Source organism: Aspergillus bombycis, assembly GCF_001792695.1.
Source record: "Aspergillus bombycis strain NRRL26010 chromosome Unknown contig00066, whole genome shotgun sequence".
Lineage (NCBI taxonomy): Eukaryota > Fungi > Ascomycota > Eurotiomycetes > Eurotiales > Aspergillaceae > Aspergillus > Aspergillus bombycis.
This window is the reverse complement of record NW_019170068.1, coordinates 48,373-72,418: the sequence shown is the minus strand read 5'-3', so window position 1 is coordinate 72,418 and position 24,046 is coordinate 48,373. Positions and strand designations below refer to the sequence as shown.

The following is a 24,046-nucleotide window of genomic DNA, read 5'->3' as shown; positions in this document are numbered from 1 at the left end:
TCTTGATGACGACCAACGTAATTTGCCTTAGCTGCAAGTCATAGGTCTCGGCTCAGCTTCACCTAACGCGTAGGTCTAAGGAACAAGAGTGTCTTTTAACCTAGAAGTCTTAGACCATTATTTAATTTGCTCTACAAGAGATAGGCGGATCGTAGATGTCTTGCGCAGAGCGACTTTGCTCCGGACGTTTGTCGCTTATCGATAGGCTGGCCCGATCCCGTGGAGAGAAAAAAAGTTCGGATCTGTTATCAAACGTGAGCACTTACCACCTCCCACCCCCAAATTTCTCTCCTCGATTCTTCCACAACGTACTTTCAAGCGACTGGTGAAATTATCTTATCAGAATGGTAAAAAGGAAGTTGGGAGCCTTGGAAAAGGTCGAGGCCGACCTGTGAGTACTGAACTATCATCTCCGTCCGAGAGTTGAAGATTTCTCTTTGCCACTAACTCATTCTTCAGGCCCAATTTACAACATAAAATTCGAAGAGACCCAAAGTAAGTCAATCGCGGGACTCAGGAATGGCTATACCTATCAATAGTTTGCTAAAAATGCATCATGTTACAGATCTTACATTGAAGATTTTCGCGCTCAACATTATCAGTATGAGAGTCACCGAGAAATTTTCATGGCAGCACCGACGTCGGCCACCGATACGGGCATTATCTCCTTGCGCGAACTGATCGACTTTGTCGCTCATGTTGCCGACTGCTACCCAGACATTACCAAGGACTTTCCTCAGCAGCTCATGGACATCTTAACTCAGCATCACTTAGTCTTGGAGCCGGAACTTCGAGAGAAGATCGTGGGGAGTTTAGTACTGCTCAGAAAAAAAGAGCTTCTTGACTCTGCAACGTATGTTAATACCACTCACAGACTGAGTTTATTCCATTGCTGAATATTATGGCTGCAGATTACTCCAGACCTTGTTCCCTATTCTCATTACGACACCCAGCAAAACGTTACGAGCATTGATCTTCCAAAAGATTCTAATGGATCTTCGTACTTCGAACGCCAAGACAACTAACCACAAGCTCAACCGCACCATGGAGACTGTCCTTTATAACTTGGTGACATCAGATCGTGTCTCATCCAAGGGTCTATGGGCCATCAAGCTCATTCGTGAATTATGGAAGCGGCAAATTTGGTCCGATGCGAAAACTGTTGAAGTCATGAAGGAAGCTAGTTTGTCAGAAAACGAGAAGGTCATTATCGGTGGTGTTCGCTTTTTCCTGGGTGGAGATCAGGAGCGCGAGGAAATGGAGGATGAGAGCAGTGACGAAGAGGCTATAGACCTAGGTAAGGTAAAACATCAGGTCGGTATCAACAAGAAAACCAGGAAGAAGTCTCGCGCTGTAGAGAAGGCGAAAGCAACTGTCAAGAGAAAGGAGCGCAAGAAGAACCAACCACACCCATTGAATTTCTCTGCTCTACATCTTCTACACGATCCCCAAGGCTTCGCGGAAGTTTTGTTTTCCAAGCATCTGCAAAATTCCAAGTCCAAGCTCAATCTAGAGCAAAAGCTTCAGGTTCTGCAACTTGTCACTCGCCTTGTTGGATTGCACAAGCTGCATATAATGCAGCTCTACTCTTATTTCCAGAAATATCTTACTCCACGGCAACCTTCGGTCACTTCATTCTTGGCATCTTTAGCGCAAGCGTCGCATGATTTAGTTCCTCCAGATGTGCTTGAGCCGCTCATTCAGAAGATTGCGAATGAATTCGTATCTGAAGCATCGGCATCATTGGTTGCTACCGCTGGTCTCAATGCCATCAGAGAGATTTGTGCGCGACAACCACTTGCAATGAATGAGACTTTACTACAAGATCTCGTTATGTATAGAAAGAGTAAGGATAAAGGTGTTGTGATGGCAGCCAGAGGTCTACTCAGCCTCTACAGAGACCTTAATCCGGAAATGCTGAAAAGACGTGACCGCGGCAAAGAGGCATCTATCGGTCTACGCTCAGGAGAAAAGAAGGAGAAGCGATTTGGAGAGGAAGAAACCGGTGGTATCGAGGGCTTGGAGCTCCTCGAGCAGTGGAAGGAGGAAGAGCGCAAGAAGAAGAGGGCTGAAAAGGGCCTTCCCTCTGATGCAGAAGACGGCGAGGAAGAGGAGGATGAAGCAGCCGACTGGGACGCTTGGAATGTGGAAGACGATGAGGACAGCGATGATTCCGGTGGCTGGGTCGATGTCCAGAGCGATGCTGAAATCGATCTTAGCGACTCCGACGACGAAAAGGACGCACGCCCGTCCAAGAAGGCCAAGCAGGATGCCAATAATGAAGAAAATGTCAATTCTGAAACTGCACAGGATAAGACACAGGCTCAAAAGTCAAATACTGCAAACATCGCAACCACCCGTATTCTTACGCCGGCAGACCTGGCGAAACTCCAGGAGTTACGTACTCAAGCAGCTGTTGACGCACTTATCCCAGGCGCCAAGGGTCGCCGTGGTCAGACTAACGCTTCTTGGCACAAGGATGATCCTCTGACGGCTGAAGAGATTGAGGGTTTGGCTGCTCTGTCCGCCGGAAAGGCAACTCGTGAAGAACGAATTGCCCATGCTAAGGAAGGGAAGACTGACCGTGCTGAGCATAAGAGTATCACCGCGAAGAGAAAGGAGCGTAAGGTGGAGCAGGGTAAGAGTACTACGAATAAGGAGAAGGCTCGCAGAAAGAACATCTTCATGACCCTCGGCAAAGCAAGAAACAAAGGCAAGAGGAGTCTTGTGGAAACTCGCAACGTATTGAAGGCCCATCAAGACCGACAGAAGCGTGGCGGCAGGAGAGGAAATAATGGCTAAGGCTCGATATATATATATGTGGAGATAGCCCATGGTTTATATTATAGACTTGGTCGCTGTAATAGAGCGGTATCTTGTTCTTGAATTTACATCTGCGAGACTTTATATTGAGAAAATATGTCCTTGTCTTCTTGTAATAGATCTCATCCACTACCTGTCTGATACCTTTGATTTTTGATTGGGACATTGTTCTATTGTGGCTTTCTTGACCAGTTTGCGAATAAGCAATACGGAATGAAGCTACTAGTAGTACTAGCTAGACTGCATAGTGCAGGACACAGAAGTCGTTCCCTGATTCAAATCCCTAGTCACGTCCCAAAGAAGATATATTGGATATGAGAGCGACACGTGCTTATGCGCGTCACCCGCGTCGCGTTTTCCGCCGCCCAGCCTCCCATTTCCGTCATCCTTTTTTTCTCATTTTCCATTCCAGTTGTCGACTTGTCATAGCCTACATTCTCTTAAAACTTCTTATCACTCTCACACGTCAGCATCTAAGTAGATCAGCCCCTCGGTGAACCCGATAAAAAAGAGAGAGAAAGGTTTTAAAAAAGATAGAACAAAAGGTTTCTATAACCTCTGTCGTCAACAATCTCAAACTACACCAAATATGTCTCCATCATCTCAAAACACGACTAAAGATAATGATCTGTCGTCCAAGCGAAGGCGATTCCAACCACCGATAACCTCCTTCTTCCCCGCAACAACAGGAACAGATTACGCCGATAGCTCCTGTGCCCCTCACTTATCATATACCCACTACTCCACCACCACATCCTCCCCCACCCCCGCCGTTGATGCAAAGATCCAAGCATCGCTACTTTCAGTCGGCATGCGCGTCCGCAAATCAGTCGCAGAAGGATATAAAACCCGAGTTCCCAATTCGAAGGACAAGCCAGCTCTCTATACAAACAAGACCCCGATCGTCGGAGGTCCAACTGCCTATACCGAACTGACACCCTTCTGCGGCCTGATGAAATCAGGCGAATCTGCAACTCAACCCATGTCTCATCCCTCCTCGTTGTCCTATAATCAAATCGATCAACTCATCACGGATGACGGAGATGCTTTTTCTCTCCCATCAAGTAGCCAGGAATCGATTGAGTCGGTTCAGACAACCGCACAGAAGCGATCATACGACTGTGACGAAGACGATCTCAAAGATACGTTCGATGAAATGCCGACTCATGCGGGGAGCAATTGGCCGAACTTCTTGGACCCGGGTACAGGGGTGGACTCCGTGCCTCCCCGTGCTATCCTCACACCAAGTATAAGGCAGCAGCGTCGTCAGTTTGTTGCCATGGAGACACAAGCGATTATTGATGTTGACGATTTTGAAGAACCCACCTTCCTTCGTAGGCGCGAAGAGGTTGATATGGATCTATCATGAATGGAACCAATGTGCCCGTGGTCTAGCTGGGAGGCTGGTCTACATTGTTTGCCATCTTGTCTCTCACTGGACCACCATTATGTGGACATGATTGGTCACTGCGCTATCGGATTGCTACTATGAGCACAGTGTGATTATTGGATTAGCTCTGGTCATTCGCCCCGAATCTCTGAGCTTCAGGTTAAGTTGAGGTCGGCATTCGAATGTTTCCTTGAATTATCTCCTCCTGTCATATGTTGAAACAATATTTGTTACTTTTGATTATCGTCAAGCGATTGTATATACATATACCCGCATTGGTTGGACATGGTTATGCCAACTGTACCTTGTGACTATGAGATTTGATAAAAATAATATTACTTGTATGAATATTAAACAAATAATAACGGCATGACTGTGTTACTTTGACTTCTCTTTTTTGCATTGACAGTATATTCTAACTAGTTTACAGCCCCTGTCTTGGGTAGGGCAGATGATGCTAAGCATAACAATAAGGCGCACCAACGTCATGATCATGGTCATGAAAAGGGTCCAGAATAATCAAGAGATGGCCCTTCATAGATCAAGAAATATGTAGTTCCAAAAGAAGCAGACCTAGAAAAGAAAAGAGAGACAATGTGAACACAGAAAATAACGCTCAAGCCGAACTCCATCATTTAGTCTGCAAATAATATTACAGTTCGTCCTTGACATTGGCCTTTTGTTTCTGTTCGTTCTCTTGCTGTGACTTCTCTTTCTGGGCCTTCTCGGACTTGGCCTTCTTGCCGTTTTTCTTCGACTGGTCCTTTCCGGACTTGGCTGCCGCTGCACCCATCTTTTCATAAATACGGTTCATGATACGCTCAAGCTCCTTGAGACGGATATCAAGCTCAGCCACAGTCAAAACTGCGTCATCGGATTCGGCCAGTTTCTCCTGAAGAGCAAACTGCGTTTCGAACCAAGTGCTGGTGGATTCAAATGTTTGAGCCAAACCGGCAAGGTCAGATGGCTGGAAGATCGAGTACTTTGGACCTGTGGGTTTAGTCGTTGAGGTGGTTGAGGTGGTTTGGGATGCTGTGGACGAGTATGGGTCTTCATCCAGGTCGTCAAGAGGATCAGCGGTTGAAGATGGCTCAATAGATGAAGTAGCTGATGAAGTTTCTGCACTGGTAGAGGATGCAGAGAAAGATGAAGAGTACAGGTCTTCGTCCTGCTTGACTTGCTTCTCCATGAGGTCCAGGACAGTCTTAGTATTCTTCAACACATCCTGTAAAAGTTCAATACGGGCTGGGCGAGCGGCGTTTTCTTGTTTTCTTTTAAGCGCAGGATTAACAATGTCTTTCAGGGCCTTGAGTCTTTCGTGGAATTCTGATGTCTTTGCATTTTCGCCGTCGTCATAAAGCCACTCACTAGCGGCAGCCGCCTTCTCCTGTAGGGCTGCCAACTGATCTGGTTTGATTACCTTGGCGAACTCCTCGTCATCTACAAGGTCACGGCTTCGGTAGATGAACGACTCCAGTTCATTCAAAGCCTCTTCGCGTAGGACACGATCACGGTCTGAGGCGTCAAATGCGGCCAAACGTGCTTTTACACGGCCAAGCTCGGTCTTGGATAGGGCAGGAATTCCTAGAGGAGACGACGTGAGGCGAATGGGAATAGTCTCCATATTGGTCTGAGGTGAAGTCTTCTTGTTTTCTTTAGCAGAGGCGGTAGAAGTAGCGTCGCTGGCTGAAGCTGTCGAGGCTTGGGACTCCTCAGGCTCCAGAGTGATCGACTCGCTAGGCTCTCCATCTTCGTGAAGAGGAGCTTGCTCCTTCTTAGAACCTAGACCGAAGAAGCCTTTGACGTCTTCAACAACACTTCCCGTCTTAGTGTTCTCCACTTCGCAACTCACGGCGCCATTGACAACCTCGGGAAGACCATCAACAGGGCTCAAACGAATAGAGAACTTGGTAGTGATGTTTGCAGGAGAGCAGCCAAAGCTCTCCTTCAGTTTGGTGACAGATGCCGTAAGATTTTGCGTCTGCACACCCAAAACTGGTGACTCAACTACATTGCCCTCCAAGGGAATTTGCTGGTAGAAACTGAACTCAAAATCTTCGAGGTTCTTCACTGTGACTTGCTTCTCAGGGCCAACTTGGGAAGTGGGAGTGAACAGCTTCTGCTGTCTCTCCCGAGATTCAGAAGGCCACTTCAGCAGGACGGGATAACCAGAGACGTCGTGGGCCCGGATATCCTTGACGCGGAAGCTAGGGCTGAGGGCAGCCCCCTTAAAGGCAGCACCGAAAACAGCAGCCTCATCTGCGTTAACGCTGGTTCTGAGTTTGTTGGACGCTCCGCAGACCCGCTCCAGCTCCTTCTGGACAAATGGGGTACGGATAGCCCCACCGTGCAAGATGACAGAATCAATATCGTTCAACTGTAACCCAGCAGCCGCTAGAGCTTGCTCGAGAGGCTGTCCAACCCGGGCAATATGCTGTTCTGCAAGCTGCTCAAACGTAGAGCGGGTGATGCGGTACTTGAAATTGAAGTCTTCCTCATAGAGGTTTTCGAAAGAGGCTCCCGTTTCAGTGTTGGCGCTCAGAACCTGGCGGACTTTCTCAGCGTCCTTCCAAAGCCGCGCCATGGTCTTGCCATGAGAAGCGATATCGGATGGTGCGACACGATCTTTCAATTTCTTGTCCTGGACCAGGTTCGCGATCATGTCCCCGACCACGAGATCATTCAGAGAATCTCCACCGAGGGTCTTGTCCCAGCCTGTTCCTAGAACATGGACCTCCTGAATTGTCTTATTGAACTTTCCAACATCTTTCACCGAGCGACTTTGGAAACGAAGGACGGTGGCGGTTGTGGAACCCGCACCCATATCGTAGACGACATGATATTCGGGCTTCTGTCCGTTGGAAACACTGGGGAACTGACGACTGGTCGCGTAATTCAATCCAACAGCGAGACCTTCACTAATAAATGCGTCAACATTCAGACCCGCTAACTCCGCCGCCAGCTCTAGACTTCTCTTCTCCTCAGCCGTGTAAAAGGAGGGATAGGTGATCACCACATCTCTGATATCTGAGCCTTTTCCGGCAAGATTGTCGGCGTTGACTTTGACCTGCTTCAACTGCATCGCCAAAAGTTCCTCAACAAGGAAGATATCCTTCCTTTCTTCCTCGCCAAGTCTATTGCTTCGAAATCCGACGGTTCCACGCCCAGCAGCGTTTTCTAGCTTCAAGGCGGGATACCTGCTAATGAATGTTTGAACCGCTTCGTTTCCGTCACCGTTGAATGGAACTCCTAGCAGTGTTTTCAAATTTGCGTAGACATCGTCCGGATACCGTGCAGCGAGTGCCAGCGCGTCGCCGCCGTAGAATCTCTCAGGAAACGGCGCACTATCTCTGGTGGGTTTGAATGCAACAGCAGCAGACTCCTTACGTTTCGAGTCTTTTGTTAGGACGATCTCCAATGGAATTCCCGGCTTCACAAGCACCGCTTTGAGGTATTCTGTGCCCACATCGATACCGATCACTGCGGATCCAGCAGCAGCAGCGGGTGCTGGAAAGGCAAGGAAGAACAGCAAGAAAGGCACTATTAAGACGGAAAGAACAGGAGAGGATGTAAATAATAGAGGTGCAGCATGTCGTCGTTTGGGAGCCATTGTCTATATATCTGTTGTAACTAAATGGTCAATAACCCCACCTTTCAATTGCTTGCATATGGGGCTCTTTACTTTGGAGATATGAGTAGTTTCTCAAGTAAAAACAAAAATATCCGACAGGTCTAGATAATCTTCTAGAATATGTGCGAATTGGGGGTTGGACCAAATGCCGAAATGCACTTAAAGTGCCGGTAGAGGCGAACTTGGGGAAAACTATAAGAACGAGTCAACAAGGGAAGAGAGTCGGCTGGATGGGAAGTAGGGAAAGCGGCGTACATGAATTTAAGTCAGTCAAGCCATCCAGAACGCGATCATGCACTGAACTACTGGCCACCTGGCAGTAAGCATGAGTAATGATTTATGATGCCAAAGGGAAACTTTTGGAGAGGACACGTTTGGGATCAAGGGATGCAAACATCCCCGAACTCGGTCGTGTTTGCACCTGTGGTCCCTGCAGATCACGGGCCCTTGAATGACTTTACTTATACTACGTACTAGTAGTACTAGTAGTACATCGTCGAAATTCTTTACATATTACCAAGGGGGGTTTTTTTTTTAGCATTTTTGCACAAATGAAATGTTCCATATGCTATATATTCAAGCCACTATTCGTCATCAAAATCCGAATCACTCATCCATCCGGTTTCGTAGGATTCTCGAATCTCCCCCAATCCATTGACGAGTGTTTCACGTTCATCAACGCCAATAATTCGCCCAGCAACTGTCTCCAACAATTTGATTCTTTCCGCTGTCCGGGAGGATGCAGTAAGCGCTGCGAGAACATTTATCTTGTTTTGCTTTGCCCCTGAGAACATATGACTGGGGTAGCTGTCAAGAATGGGGAATGCTATGGGCGCGTGGAAGCTGTTTCATGTTAGACCAAGAATAGCATCACGTACAAACTGCTACGCTGGCTCTCACCTTTGGAACATCGGGGCTGAATTATAGTAACGCTGCTTCCGAGAGAGGCCAAGATCCTCTCGAGGAACGGACTCGTTGCCCTGGTCAGGTTTTGCTCCACGCCAAACCTGCAGCTGGTTGAATATATGTGAGTTGCTGCTTCCATGCCCATCGTAGGTAAAGTCCAACTCAAATTCTGCCTGAGATTTCACTGCTCCCTGTTCCGAGGCACTTGTTTCAGTCAATGGCCCTTTAACAGGAAGGTGCTGTTCATTGGTTCCATTGTCCGAGGTGACGGAGGATTGCAACTCGAAAATTTTGTGAGTGCCATCATCACCGGCTAAGGAGGACTCGAAGTCATAGAATTGCCGAAGACGCGTTGGAAGTGTAACGCTTTCCATAGCAGAGCTGATAAGTGCAGTGGTATGCCATTCAGACTGCGAGTCGAAAAACACTTTGCTTGGGGTGTGGCTGGGCGGATCAATAATTGGTGTATACAGTGATGATTGGGGGGAGATGCTGTATATGGTCCGGGCTTTGTTCATATCCCGTTTAAGTTGAGTTTGCTGAGATAAGGAGAAGTATTAGACATATTGCAGAGATAAAATAAAAATAACTCACACGAGACACCTTTGATCCACCTTCAATTGCCCAGACCCAGACAGACTTTTTACCGAATTCATCTCGCAGCCTGTCGACATATCTAGCAGAGAAACCACCCCAAGCATCATCAGAACTTGTAAACAACTGAATTGCACGTAATTGATCACATTCCTCTGCGAATGGTCTCACATCTCTATCAAGAAGATCATGCTCTTTGTCAAGGTCACCAAAAAGGTCTTCTCCGACATTCCAATCTTCGAAAGGCATGATCTTGCTGTGCAGCTCATAATCATTCAATTGAACGATCGAGCGGGGGTGATAAAAGAGGCGATTATAGTCAGACCAGTATCGAACTGTTTCAGTTGTAAGTTTGGGAGCAGGGATCCCTGCATCTAGGTTCTTCTGGTAGTCACTTTGAGGGATCGGTGTCTGTTGTTGTATGACTTCTTTACCATCCCATAGGCCTTGGCCGAGGTTCACATCCTCTGTCAATTCATACAGTGCGGTATACTTTCGAAGAGTACCAAAAGCACCTTTTAAATCATATATTACTGTCCTAGGGGTGAAGGTCTCTGTCCCGTCTGCGCCCACACCAGGACGAAAATGGACGTCATGGTCTACAGGAGATTCCTCTTCTCCATTGTAGGTAAAATAAGACTCCTGTTATTTCCTAATCATTAGAGCAGTGCTTGATGAAATGTATATAGCCCATTAATGTAAATGACATATACCTGGAGGTTCCAAAAATGAGTTGCCAAATAATTGGCCCGCTGCCCTAGTTGAAGGGTAATGATTTCATGCATGCTTAACTAGAACTTTAGTGCGCACAGTAACATCATTAGCACACTCTTTGAACAGATAACTTGATCGCCATAACGTACATACATGGTGAAGATCAGGTAGAGCTGATATATTTTTGATAAGTATGAGAACTACTCCAAGTGCGAGTATATCTGCCTCCCAAGAAACCGTATACAGATTTAAAAGGAAGTAATGCCAGTAGTATTGCAAGCATCAAGCCAAATGCACGGACCAGGTGGGATCCTCGCTTCCAATTACGGTTTAACGTCCATCACATTCCACATGATATCTCTAGACCACATTCGGCAAAGACTGGTAGTCAAGGGCAACAATCACATGACATGCCGTGGATGGGCAATAAACAAGCTAAGAGGCGTTGTTGTGGGTGCGTCACCGATAGGGATCAACCGAACACCTCCACAACGATCGATTAACGACGGGACTTGGTTTTTCATTAATACTCCTTCTCCCAAGGCAGACTGTCATGTCCAACTGGGGAACATCAGACTACTAATCGGATAATATATAGTACTGGAACATGGATTCCCCATCAAGCGTCATGTCTAGCCCTTCAAAGGTGTTCAATAATCCTCTGTCAAGCCCAACGAAAGCGCTGAACCCTCTGTCACCAGAGCGCCTGAATCAGCAGGCGTTTCCCAACTCACCAACGTTACCTAATGACGTACGCAATATGCAACGGAAACCTAGAGGTTTATCAGAAGTCCAAGCCAAGGTTGCGTATTTGAACAATTTATCGCGAGGGAACAGTCCAGCAGCGCCTTCGACACAGTCATCTGCCGGAAACTCGGCGGCTCTTCAACGTGCTATCCTAGGTCGTGAGGAGGCGGAGTCCGCACTGGTCAATGTTTCTGCTCAACTCTCAGAAGCCCAGTCTCGTGAGCGTCGCATCAGTGAGAGACTCGAATCGTTGCTCGAAGAATTACAAACCGCAAAGACACGACAAGCCCATGAAAGAGCAGTGTTTGAGAAGGAAATACGGAAGGCGAGAAAAGAGGCTTTTCGGGCAGGGTCTGTATTGGTAAAAGCTCAGGAAGAATTAAAACAGGCGAGATCTGAGGCCAAGGTATTAAAGGATGAGGTCCAGTCAGAACGGGAAGCGAAGGAAAAGGCGAAGCAGGAGGCGTTCGAGCGCGCGTACACACTCGCGGGTCTGATGGAGGAAATGGAGGTATTGAAAGGACGCTTGCGAGCGGCAGAAGCAAACAGCCATGCGGATACTCTAGAAGCACGTGCCCAGGATATGCACAAAGGAGATGTTGGAAGACTATCACTAGCAGAAGGCGACCTTGCATTCCTCCAAACGCCTACCCCTCGAAGACCGAAACGATCTGCAGAAGAATCCGACGACACGCCATTGCAAGGCCGTTTCAACCATTCTGTTGCCCAAGATACTCCTCCAAAGAGGCCAAGGGTCTCCGATGTTACACCTCGGAACGAAATCCGAAATTTGGATTTGCCGGAAACGAAAGGCGACGATATTCACAAATTACAAATACAATTAGAATCCGAACGACAGCTGAGGGTCGACGCAGAAGATATGATAGAGTTCCTGAAGGTGGAATGCATGTTCAAACGATGCACTTGTCGTATCGAAGAAGAGCGAGAAAAGAGCCATATTCAAGATACGACACAACACGCAACCAAAAAACCCGATGGTTCCGACGAAAACATCGACAAAGATGAACATGCAGGCGCCAAACCGCATGTTGAAAACTCTCCCGGTAAAAGTTCTGGTCATTCTATCGAGTCCGCTGAAGAACCAGAACCAGAAGATCAGCCACAGCCAGAGGAAACTACCATAACATTCTCACCTGCCACTGGAACTTTTCATACAATTCCATCTCCTGTCCGAAGGTCACCAACGAAAAAGCTGGAGCATGATATTGTAGAGCTTCCTCAGCTTATCACTGAGAACCGATCGATCCCCCAGCCACAGGTCACTAGCCCACTTGCGAAATACGACGTACCATGGGATGAGACACCTTTTGAACCAGTTCATAAGATCCAAGCCTGTGCTCCGCTCTCCCCCTCTAAGGTCCGTCCTTCACCCGCTACTAGCGACGTGCCATGGGACTCTGAAGTACCTGAGCAGCATCGGTTCGAAGGCAATGTTGATGGACATGATAGCATCAGGAGAATACCATTGCGGAATGAAAGCGTGGAACCAGACCACTTGCTTGGTGTCCCGGGAACGCCTATCGACCGAGAGGAAGCCCTGGCACAAATCCGGGCAAGGAGGGGTCGAACCAACAATATGAAGAGATCTGTCAGTGCCAACGAAAGTACGTTACGCGCTGGTGGCATGGGTGTGACTCCTGTTAGAGCAGCGCGTCGGATTCCTGCCGTTCAGAATCCAGATGGAAGGTACAGTGAGATACGCAGTCGAAGGGACATGAGTGCGCCAGTCAGGATGTTCCACCGGTAACACTTATCTCACATTACATAGCCTGATAGATGTTTACGACGATTTGGACAGAGGCATTTATTAACTCTGGATAACTTATGATACCCTGGTGCTCCAAAGGGAATGGCGTTCTGGGAGGTTTTCTTTTTTCTTCTTCGATGGCAATTTAACGGAGCTCTTAATCACCACTCAGTGTCTTTTGGGTATTCCGGCTCGCCTTTACGATAATTTCGTCTACAACTTTTCTGCCCGATGGGTTTCGGCATATCCTTTTTGCAACACATGATGGGAAGTTTAGAACAAGGAATCTCGGCTTCCTTTCATACTTTCTTTTTGCACCATGCACAGGCATTCCACTCGTTTCCTACTAGGTTCATTGAACTATTTACTACATTTCCTTTGTCCACTTGTATATATCTCGTTCATAATGTAAATAAGTGATTTTCTATGATAAGGTGAATGAAAAGGCTTGACCCCATGAACCTAAGGGTATACTGCGGATACTAGAATAGGTCTTAACCTTTAGATGGCACACATAGTGTGCCTGCTCTCTGGCACAGGCTGTGATACTTCCTAACGCAGTTTGAATGCATGAGACCATCCATTTTGCTTAGGATATACAGCTTAAGCCCTGCACCAGATGAAATTCCGTCGGCGATATGCGATACATACGCCGATTTGAGTCGGAAACATTCGTTCCAGGTCCGCCAATAAAGACACAGCTCAACCAATCATGTCCGTGGCAAAGGTGCTGGTCATTCCACTACTAGTAGTTATAGCGCTCCTACCTGCATGTCTATTGTAACCGTCAGTTCTCCGACTACTTAACGTACTTGGCCTGGCCTGTTATAGGATATCTAATACAAGAATATTATCAAGAGAGCAGGGAGACTTATTGCACCCCCAGTTATTCCTAAGCCTGGCTCTGTAGCCTGCTGTATATCCGTCACTAAAACTGGTACTTAACTCCGGGTTGCTCTGTTAATAAACAGACATTTTGGGTAATGGGCACTGAAGGAACTCTTAGATAATTTTACCCTTGTTTTCTTTCTCCTTTTAGTTTCTCCTGGTGTGAAGAGTTTGCCTTAGATTGATATTGCCATGACCATTTCGGATACATTGCCCGAGATGGGCTTCAGACTGCTTAGCATGATCACGATCAGGCTTTTGCCAGGTCCCCCGCCGCTACTTCGAAAAACACCCCGAGGATGCTCCTAAGGCTACGCTATTCATCCGGGCATGCTTAGACCCCACGATGCTATCTTCAACTACTACGAGGGCGGGCGTCCACGCTAGCATTGAAGAGTACAACTACATCCTAGGCAGAGCCAATAAAATCGACATCTTCGGCCCTGTGCACATAGACTGCAATGTTCCCGCCAAGGAGACTCTGGGGCACTCAAGGAACTCGTCGAGGAGGGTCAAGGGTCTGTCCGAGGTAGACACGGCAACTATCCGTCGTGCGCACGCCGTACCCCCTATCAGTGCTGTTGAGGTCGAGTTCTCCCTATGGAGCGCCAATATCCTCACTAATGGGGCAGTGGACATTTGTAAGGAGCTTGGTATTCCGATTCTTGTATATACCCCGTTGGGGTATGGTTTCTTGATTGGTCAGGTTACCAAGCTGGAGGATATCCCGAAGGGCGATATTCATCATATGTTTGGTCAGTTTCAGCCAGCGGCGAGTCTCGATTCTTTGACATGGAAAGCAACACGCTGGCGAATATCAAGTTTTGCTGACGATGATCGGGGCGAAATTTCCTCAAGAACCTCAATCCAATTGATAAGCTCAAAGTGTTCACCAAGTATCAAGGTGTCACCCCCGCGCAGTTAGATTCGGCGTGGATCCGAGCACCTTCGAATACCGGTGGTTGTGGTGCGATAATTCCTATACCTGGGGCAATGGCTGCTCAACGTGTTGAGGAGAACTGTAAGGTAGTAGAGCTGGATAGCACTCTACAGTCATTTAATGCGTCTGAAGAGAGACGAATAGTGGAAATAAGCTCATAGCTTGGGGGATATATTAGGTTACAAGGTTGTCATATGTATTTCACCAAGGTAGGCTACTCATATGCAGTTGGCGCACGCTTTTCGCTTCTTTAGTCTGTTTCGTGGCCGATTATACCTGGCTTAGCTTGTAGGAAGACCGATTTATCCCGTTAGACTAGATTTGTCTGACTACCCAAAAGTTGTCTATTAATATTACAACTTATCTCAGTCCACGCAATAGCGGATACTGTAGTTAACGTTTTCTAGAAATTATCGAGTATTTTGAAGCCTCATAGTGCCATTCTCAAAATTTCAACCATGATATACTACCAGCAGGATTGGACAACAGTCAAGTTGCAGTGATCCCCTTGTCGAGTAACTCTAAATCAAATTAACAGAGGTTACTTTTCTGGATATAGCAACTACTAGTAATATACTGAGAGCAAACCAAGCATCTTTGGCTCGCTATGGTCTCATGCTGCTTCTTTTGTGTATTATTGATCCAGGGCTACGAATAATCACGTGATTGTTCACATTGGAGGCGCTTCTTGGGGAAGGTGAATATTCCCTTCAGTATTTCAGTGTTAAAGCTTGATTTAGTTGATTGCACGCTGACATACCAAGTGCGAATTTATACTTATTACTTTATTTTCCGCTGACTGCGTTAGTGAACTTGTCATTTCGACGGCTGCCCTCATTGGAAGAATGAATCTTTGCGTCGTTGCACCGCGATCTTGTATCACCTGGAGGATGAGGTGAGACAAATGCAGAGGCTCATGGTGGGACGCTGAAAGGGAGCTTTAGATTTGACTGTGTGGCATACTAGGCAGCCGCTCTAATCAGGAACAGCATCCGGAATACGTTGAGGCAGAAAAGAGGGCTATACAAAGGAGTTATTTATGAAGCGGGTCTTTGGGGATAATATTGCAATTGCTTCTATCCCGTATATGAATATGGCTATTCACCCTGAAGTTAAGTGAAAGAATCTTAGATAAATGAACTACCCATATGGCAATTCAAAGAATGGAAATCCCACAGCAGCGTACACGAGCACTGTCCACATATGCCTTGCGATTCCACCAACAGCGGACCAGCTCCTTGACAAAAATACGGTCTGCCGCACTCCAGACGTCAAGACCCATCTCAGCCATGTCTTCTGTAGTGATCTTGATTGGTTTGTCATCGCTATGTGGAGAGCTGGAAGCCTCCTCTTGAAGTAATGGAGACCTATCATCTTCTTGAGTAGATTGGCGGCCTATGGTGACAGGGGGTTCTAGGTCATCACCCGGATCGTCTTCGTAAGGAATATGATCATCATCATTAGGCTCCACTTCTTCGTCCGGCGCATTCTGACTGTCGTGTCGAGCGATGGCATCGGATAAGGTGACGAAGATCTGTGTGGTCATACGACGGAAGTATGCCACAACGGCAATTTCAGGAGGTTCGTAAGAGGTTTCTGATGGTTGCAAGCTACTACGGCCGACAGATCCAGAAGGCGGGCTAGCTGGATGTTCCACACTCGCTAAAAGCTGAGTATCTTGTTGGATCTGATGTTCTTCCTCCTCCTCTTCTGATAACCCATCACGCTTCTCACCAGCCGATGCCCACCAGATAAAGGAGGTGTACGCTAGCCGGGTCCAAGATATGGGCTCAACAATGGGGCTGGATGAGTATGTTGACGCAGCATCAGAATCGTCCTCCTCGCCAGATTGGCCATCGTCGCTCGAGGAAACTTGACGCAAGCCCTTGCGAAGCGTGGCATAGCGGCGCGCATCCCGCTGTGTTGCCTTTAACTGGACCGCTTGAGGTGTGTTGTGTTTCACGGTTGATGTCGGCAATATGGATATCTTTGGAAATACTTTCTCGGCTGCGTCCTTAGAATAAGGCGGAGGCAACGTAACAAGTACATCGAAGAGCTCAGACTTGATGGTTAGCACGCTATCTGTGCTACAGGCAATCCAAGAAGCATCTGGCTGGGTGTTGGCGGGGACACCTGCAAAAGAAGAAAGATACGGGATATCATGAATGCCAACGTTGAATAGCGGCCGCGGCCGCAGACTAGGTATGCCGGTCGACGGGAGCAAAGGAACAAGTGAATTAGGTAAGGAAGCTAGCAAAGATAGATCGTATACTACTATATGTCAGCAGAGATGTGAAAAGATAGTGGGATAGACCTTACCGTAGTTACAAGGCATATGAACGGGTGCTTCGGCCATGAAAAGTATTTTCTTGCGGAGTAATGTTGCTCTATACAATGGGTATATGAGGGGCCCAAAACAATCAAGGAATTCAGGAAGGGATGAAGCTGGATGGAAAGGCGTCAGGGCCGGCCTGGGCGTTTCCAGCACAATAGCGTCGCTGAATGTGCGGTTTCTAAGTGAGTGGTCCGGTCGCTCTCCGTGCGCCCTCAAGCGAAGGCTGAGAGGAGATTCCAAAGGAGAATCCGGAGGCACGCCGGATAAGTCGCTATCGCGGATCTCATAAGTTTCCCAGTACTTCAATAGCGGTTCTGTATGAGACATGTCTAGGGCATAGATTCTGCAAGTCAAACAGGGTCAGAACAGACGTGAAACGCCGCACGCAATATAGAAGGGGTTAGCTTACTGCGCCAATTCTCTGAGTTTCGGGGCATGTCGCCAGCTTTTACCTAGCCTTCCGGAGCTCAATGGTACTAGGACACCAACAGAAAACATCTTCGCATTTCGCTCAGCTTCTTCTGCGGGCTGGTTGATGAAAGCGCTGATACCAGCATATTGTTCGTGCACGAAATACCTACAACAGCTATGAACTTGATGATATCGTGAACGGTGTTTTCAAACGTACACTAGGTCTTCTGAAACATTGTGTAGGCCAGACGGTAGTGATTTGTATTCGACGATTCCTTCAACCTCAGCTAGCATTCGATTGAGTTAGCCAAGTTCAAGCAGAGAGAACAACCTTGTCGCGAGATTTATGTGTCACTCACCTCCGGGGACTGTGCGCTTCCAGGATACCACATAGCTATATAGTTCTCTGCGGTCAACACGATGTTGTTAGAATGATCATATCGAACTTACCCGGCCTTGATGTCGAAGCGGATCACGAATAAGGCGGCAATGGGAGGCGGCGATTCCAGGACAGGCGTGCGGGGTACATCGACCCCTAAAGGTTTTCTTCTAAGAGGACCGGGTGCCATTGTAGAAACGCGCATAAGAGAAGGAGCTTCCTGACTCCATCAGATGGTCGGAATGATTGTAATCACTGGTGTGGTTGCATTGAGGGGGGATGGGGACCTTGATCCGACCGACCATCGGACGTTGACGATAGCACACAGAGTTGCGGAGATCGAATGGGAACTGTCGCCGCCTGAGGCAGGTGTCTCGCCAGGCTTGGTTAGTCGGCATGGCATTATAACCCCTTTGGGAGACCATCCCCTGTATACTATACCTATACAGTTAATTCAACATCAAAATCAATTACCGAGTGGCTACATACCTCATAAGGCATTACACTAAGAAATATATTAGAGGGTAAATATTGGTGGACATACTTCCTGGTAGAGACTCCCCAGTCCTGATGGCTATTCATCACTGATGAGATTCAAATCCATTGTCTTGGCAAATCAATATTGTTTTGAGCGGCCTGCATAAGTTCGCAAAACACACGACAATATTTCAGGTACAGCTATATCATCAAAAGACTGACTGAAATTTAGTCTTTAATTCACGACGCTTTCTGAGAATCTATTGCATCTTTACTATACCACTGATGCCCCAATCACCGGGTATGCCCCCAATGAATTCTCACTCCTCAAGCTCCTCACTACTGTCAGCATTGACACCACAACCTTAGTGGGCGCAGTCTTCGTCCTAACAAGCGTATCTTGACCAAAGTTGAGCAAAGCAGATCGAATTGTAATCTTGTGGTTTTTCCTATGTAATATACTCCTCATCATGTCCAGACTCTAGAAAGCGAGTCACACTAGTATACTGTGAACATGGAGCGGGAACGATGCATTGCATATTGAAGGTTATTTTAAAATTTACGTTAAATCATCATCACATGGCTTCTACTCAATATTTCTTTGGGCAACTGTAGGAAAGAGTATGCCTTATCCGATTCGAGATACCTGACAGCAGAAACAATGGTCATGCATGGAGACTATCACCGTGGTACGTCATCACATTTCATATGTTGTCTATCCTAAAAGGTGACTGACTGAATGATTGGACAACTCGGTTGGGGACCTCTTCATCTTCTGGTCGCATATTCAATTCTCACTCAGAGTTACAACATGGCTCCCCGCAATGCGTTTAGACAAAAATGGCCTCGTCGCAAGGTACCTCGCTATAAGGAGGATGAGGACGAATTTCGGAAGTAGATGGGCCAGTTATTTATTGCCACGACTGTCGCAAACTCACGACTTATCAACATAATTGTGATCCGGCTTGTAAAACATGTGGCAACCATTTTTCTCCGGGATATGGATGCCCTGATATCTGCAATGCTATTCCTTGTTGTGGATGCTGCGGTCAAAGCACAACTTCAACTCTCGACGCAATACCCACGTGCTCTTTACCTTTCGCTAGCAATACAGGCTCTACTGGTCCCAATGGGCCACCAGTCCTGCAGGCAGGGCCGCGAATCCGCATCCCTTATATGGAGATCCTATGTACTAATGAGGTACTCGTTTCTCTAGATCGTTTTCCCCAGCTTGAAACCCGCTATGAGGATACTGGTCAACTTTCTATTCTCCGATAGAAAGCTGGTAGGTTTAATCCCACCCCATACAGAGTTATTATTGAAGCTGTCGGAGACCCGGAAGCTTTTGTAGATATGATGTACAACACAATCGACCCAATAGTCAGAGCTTTGCAGGGTAAAGTTCTCACTGTTGACATGTATGTAGTTTCCCTTATTTAGCCTTAGGGCTAGCCTACTCACATATACTAGGCTGCACGATATCCGTTTAAAGCAGACCATGGCTCCAAAAACTTGGCATGAGCCCAACGAAGGCGTACTTGGATTTCGTTACCTATGTTGAAAGCTCCGAGTATTGGCATCCATATGTAGGATAATCCAATCAGGCAAAAGGCCGAATACCACAACATATGAGTGCCATTCGCAATGGTTCCTAGGACAGCCTTCCTTATTACATTATTAAGCAAAGCAATGGTTTACGGCGTGCTAACTTTATACGGCAGTGGGCTGTACCTTTTTCACCAACACTGACAAGGCAGTAAAGGTGGTCTTCGAAAATTTCTTAAACACGATCATGTGTCGAGCTTTCCCATCGCTTCCTGTAAAGACATTAGACTTCTTCTTTGGACCATGCCCGCAAGGCCAGTACACAGGGACGAGTTTGAATATTGTGACTCCTTTGCTCCAGGGGAAAGAGCTGGATCCTAAAATCCGCCATGAGCTTATGCAATCTCTGGAAGATTCACCAGACCCTGAGATTCAAAATTGGTCCAAATTCGAAGTGGCTTAGATTATAAGGCTGGCCAGCAACCTGTGAATGAGAGCCTACCTTACAGGAAGCATATGAGCCCCAAGGGCTACTACGCCACCATTTACCAAGCAATTGAGAGCAATGCGAATCTCAGGGGATCCTTCTTGGGGCAAGCAGATGACAACGCTTGAGGAACTTTTGAAGGGGCGGCCATAGATACTAATTCTTGGTTCAAGTCAACATCAGCCAAAACACGCCAGTAAGAGCCGACATATCAAGCTGAGCTTGTCGCTCCGGTTGGAAGTATCGAAGCTTCTGTTGGCATAGTTCTCGACCTTACACCGTTAGACGAATACAAGGCTCAAGGTGAAACTGCCAATGTACCGTGGGGTTTGTAAGAGAGCGGCTTCAGCGAGTCAAACTCTTTAATCTGGATGTACAATCTCCAGAAGTAGGTTCATATTCCAGGTAGCTTTCAGGTTGCTCCCCCTCGCCCCATTGACATGGAAACTATCCGCACGGCCACCAGGAAAGTGATCCTTCGCAGCCGATTGCGCGTTATCATTATATGCGGTGACAGTGCTCAAGAAGCAGCCCTCCCAGATGACGCCCCGTTGAAGAAGGTAAAATTAGCTTTGGCAGAGATAGACCATGATGCCTGGATCGGGATCAACCAACACAAAATCACAAGGATTTTTATCCTTGTACCTGCTCCTCTCTCGGAATTGTGGACTAAGTATGGGAAAGAGGCGTTTCAAATAACGAACGACTTTTGGTTCGTGTCTGCTATGACTGACCTTACAAATTTTCTATCATTCTATGGGTCTGCTCTTTGTGTTCCCTTAATTGTCCGGAGATGGGACGACGAGAACAATGGTAGAATACCTGAGGCTGGCCCAACCGATGCCGTTGTTGAAGGTTTGGCTGACTACGAAAGGGTTCAACACAGAGGATGACCTTCGCCGCTTGGCAGAGGCTCCTGGTAGCTCTATACGATATGGGATTTTAGCCCTTAGCCTTATCCTTCCGAGAAAGAGAGCGCATGGTGCCAAAAGATTGCCAGGGTCAAAGATACGTCGACGTAATACCACTAAGCTCGAGGCCCTCCTTATAGTCAAATTGCTCATAACGGAGCTTGGCCTATAACCCGAAGTTTTATATCCCTTAAACGAGGAGCAGGCTGATAAAAAATCAAGAGAGTACGAGCGATGCCAATGAAAGTGTCGCTCGTGAGGTGGACGATATATTCGATATCTCTACCGAAGAAGAATCGGCCCCCAGTACTGGTCAAGATCTAGAAGATATTCTCAATATAGAAATATCTTAAAAATAGATCTTAATCTAACTGTTTATAACCTGATTGATTTGGATACTGGACTACTATTTATATAGTATCTAAAAATAGTCGAAGACTTAGAAATTTATTATTTGGTATAGATATATTAAAGTTAATATGGAAAAGAAATTAAAGACCTCGGAGATATTATATATTAACCCAAGAAATATATCGTTGTTCAATAGTTATCCGATACCGCAAGCTTTTAAGAATAATATTTACACTGATAATAATAGAATAGTAAAACCCAAAAGAAAATATACTCTGGCTCCAAACAACCCGATAGTAGATAAGAGGCCAACACAAAAGAAAAACAAGCTTGAGAAATAATAAAAATTGCCAGAGGAAGGCCGATCTCATATCGGAACCGTGATACTAACATCAGATGGCCAAAAAGTATTATGTATGCCTTTTTTTCATCACTATTTATCATAAAAGTCAGTGTGGCCGAACGGTTGTCTTGAACCATCTAAGTATTCGTTATTTAATAAATTTCGTTCGCGGGCGCAGATATCCTGTCGCTGACATCTTTTCCTTCTGTTTTTGATTGTCCCAGATGGAAGGATCTGTATACGTCTCTCTGAAAACAGAGTCAGACCTCACCCACGTTCATTTGCTTTCCCTACCGGTGACAACTTCTTACTCAAAACCGCGTAGATGCTTGGAGTAACCAAGATATAACCGCTGCTTTTAGAGGCTGTTTTTACTAGCCGTTGCCATGTATTGTCGTTGCCAGATGTATTCCCCGTATCCCCGAGAGTAAATACTATCCGATACTCGACGTGTCTCTAAGCGCAGAAGGCGCAGCCGTCGTGCTGGTGTTGTATAACTAGTATGTGTCACTGATGAAGTGGAGCTCGGTGAACCTTGAGCTGGCTGGCGCTGCGGATAGCGTGCTAGTTCTAAGTTAGGGTTATACATCACTGCTAGAGTGTTTTGATGATGTATATAGCCAATAGTGAGATCTAATAAGCAACCAAGTCAGTGTGGCCGAGTGGTTAAGGCGATTGACTCGAACCATCTACGGAATATATTCGATATCAATTCCATTCGTGGGCACAGGTTCGAATCCTGTCGCTGACGGTTTTTTCCTTTTTGCGCTGCCTGGTGATGGCTATTTTTGTATTAAGTATATAACTACCCCGTACGTATTGTAAAACAGCAGCCGAGGCGGGGGACTGTGGTGAGAATTGACAGTCCAATTCTCATCACACCCACCACCACACCTTTTGCAAACTGCGCCAAGCCCCCGCGCGTCAGAAATTTTGATATGCGATACCCCATGCGGTGACAACTCGTACCCAATATATTGATAAGAAAGTTAGATATTCGGGGTTTAGTAAAAAGTTATATGTGGGAACTAAGAATCAAGCTGTGACTTATCGACAAGTCCCGGGTTATTTCAATTCACAGCGTTTCTTGCTCATGGTTGGCAGTAGACCATACCATCCATCACTTATTGACAGTGTATATATATATAATAATAATACATATGGGTAGATTTGGACTACAGCCTGACATTATTATACCCTCCCGGCCGGACGGCAAAAATCGTCAGCGACAGGATTCGAACCTGTGCCCACGAATGGAATTGATATCGAATATATTCCGTAGATGGTTCGAGTCAATCGCCTTAACCACTCGGCCACACTGACTTAGTTGATTGTTCAATCAAACATATTGTTAACCCTGGAATCTTAGAGTAGTTTGTGCAGAGCATAAGGACCATTCAAAACGCATTTAACCGCTTGGTGGTGACCTCTGCTGGTCGCAAGACGCATTGAATGCCGAGGAGGAGGACATACGGAGTCACAATTCCTACATAGTAAGTACAAAGCGAAGTGGGTTCGGTATGTCGGATATATAATTGTACAGCTTGGGTAGATTGCACAAATTCATAAGCGAACAATTGTTGAACACCTTGCAGAATTTTAACAAATTGCAACCTGTACTACCTGAACTACTACTGGGTGTAGTATGGCTGCAGTATGTCGGTTCTTGCTTTGGGACGCGTAACGTGTGGATCACTGGGGACAAATGCTGTTCGATCATGATAATAAAGGCCAGTGTCTTGAGAGGATTGCTGGGCTGTGTAATCTAGTACCATTAACGACCCATCCCCGCGTGTCCAGACTCTAGTCTCGAGTGTTAGGGTACCGCTGCACTGACCATGAACTGATCGGGTTCAACTACACAGTAACCTATCCGATTGAAACTTATGGACCTGACGTAACAGTGAATAGAACTACTGCGGTATGGTACGCTAGGACACTGTGGGTCAAGGAGGCTGCAGTGATAGGTATTACTTATTTTACTTGGTCGTGTCTATGCGGTGCAGAAAATGAGTGTTCCTGGTGTCATCTTTCTTTAATCAAATATAGGGTTGAAGCATTTCACCACCTGTAAAAGGACAAGGACAAGCATCCCCGGGCCATGGATGACTGGATTTAAAACGGTCCAGACGTAGCCGAATAATATAACCAGAAGCGGTTAGATCCAATCATGTGCCTTTTCCAGCCTTGGTGCCAGATCTCTCGCCGTCGTGCTGATGATCATCTGGTTTCCCGGGCAGCCCGTAGCTCAGCGCTAGCAAAAGCTGAACTAAAATCTGTCAGTGTACGGTTACGATACATTTGATACTCCGTACATACTAGTAGAAGAGGGTATTGATGTATGTATGGACATACATACAGGACCTCTACTGATCGAATCATCTCGTCCAGATTTGACAATAATGT

General features: G+C 46.6%; 7 protein-coding genes across 7 annotated transcripts; 4 read left to right on the top strand and 3 right to left on the bottom strand.

Moving 5' to 3' along the window:
* Positions 1–344: 344 nt before the first annotated feature.
* On the top strand, positions 345–2,802 carry ABOM_008797 (SDA1 family protein; the record flags this gene model as incomplete). Its single annotated transcript, XM_022535926.1, has 4 exons — positions 345–391; positions 460–495; positions 566–853; positions 912–2,802. The coding sequence occupies 4 exons, from the start codon at positions 345–347 to the stop codon at positions 2,800–2,802; spliced, it is 2,262 nt and encodes a 753-aa protein (XP_022387388.1).
* Positions 2,803–3,412: 610 nt separating this feature from the next.
* On the top strand, positions 3,413–4,192 carry ABOM_008796 (uncharacterized protein; the record flags this gene model as incomplete). The annotated part of the gene is made up of 1 exon (XM_022535925.1): positions 3,413–4,192. The coding sequence occupies one exon, from the start codon at positions 3,413–3,415 to the stop codon at positions 4,190–4,192; it is 780 nt and encodes a 259-aa protein (XP_022387389.1).
* A 673-nt stretch (positions 4,193–4,865) lies between these two features.
* On the bottom strand, positions 4,866–7,823 carry ABOM_008795 (Hsp70 family protein; the record flags this gene model as incomplete). Its single annotated transcript, XM_022535924.1, has 1 exon — positions 4,866–7,823. One exon carries the CDS (start codon positions 7,821–7,823, stop codon positions 4,866–4,868), a length of 2,958 nt encoding a protein of 985 aa, XP_022387414.1.
* Positions 7,824–8,428: 605 nt separating this feature from the next.
* ABOM_008794 (misato family protein) lies at positions 8,429–10,129 on the bottom strand (the record flags this gene model as incomplete). Its single annotated transcript, XM_022535923.1, has 4 exons — positions 8,429–8,687; positions 8,745–9,289; positions 9,345–9,986; positions 10,058–10,129. 4 exons carry the CDS (start codon positions 10,127–10,129, stop codon positions 8,429–8,431), a joined length of 1,518 nt encoding a protein of 505 aa, XP_022387390.1.
* A 557-nt stretch (positions 10,130–10,686) lies between these two features.
* ABOM_008793 (uncharacterized protein) lies at positions 10,687–12,573 on the top strand (the record flags this gene model as incomplete). The annotated part of the gene is made up of 1 exon (XM_022535922.1): positions 10,687–12,573. The coding sequence occupies one exon, from the start codon at positions 10,687–10,689 to the stop codon at positions 12,571–12,573; it is 1,887 nt and encodes a 628-aa protein (XP_022387399.1).
* A 1,234-nt stretch (positions 12,574–13,807) lies between these two features.
* On the top strand, positions 13,808–14,386 carry ABOM_008792 (uncharacterized protein; the record flags this gene model as incomplete). Its single annotated transcript, XM_022535921.1, has 1 exon — positions 13,808–14,386. One exon carries the CDS (start codon positions 13,808–13,810, stop codon positions 14,384–14,386), a length of 579 nt encoding a protein of 192 aa, XP_022387393.1.
* A 1,171-nt stretch (positions 14,387–15,557) lies between these two features.
* ABOM_008791 (uncharacterized protein) lies at positions 15,558–17,716 on the bottom strand (the record flags this gene model as incomplete). The annotated part of the gene is made up of 6 exons (XM_022535920.1): positions 15,558–16,672; positions 16,721–17,079; positions 17,146–17,313; positions 17,365–17,434; positions 17,507–17,541; positions 17,598–17,716. The coding sequence occupies 6 exons, from the start codon at positions 17,714–17,716 to the stop codon at positions 15,558–15,560; spliced, it is 1,866 nt and encodes a 621-aa protein (XP_022387386.1).
* Between the last annotated feature and the right edge of the window lie 6,330 nt (positions 17,717–24,046).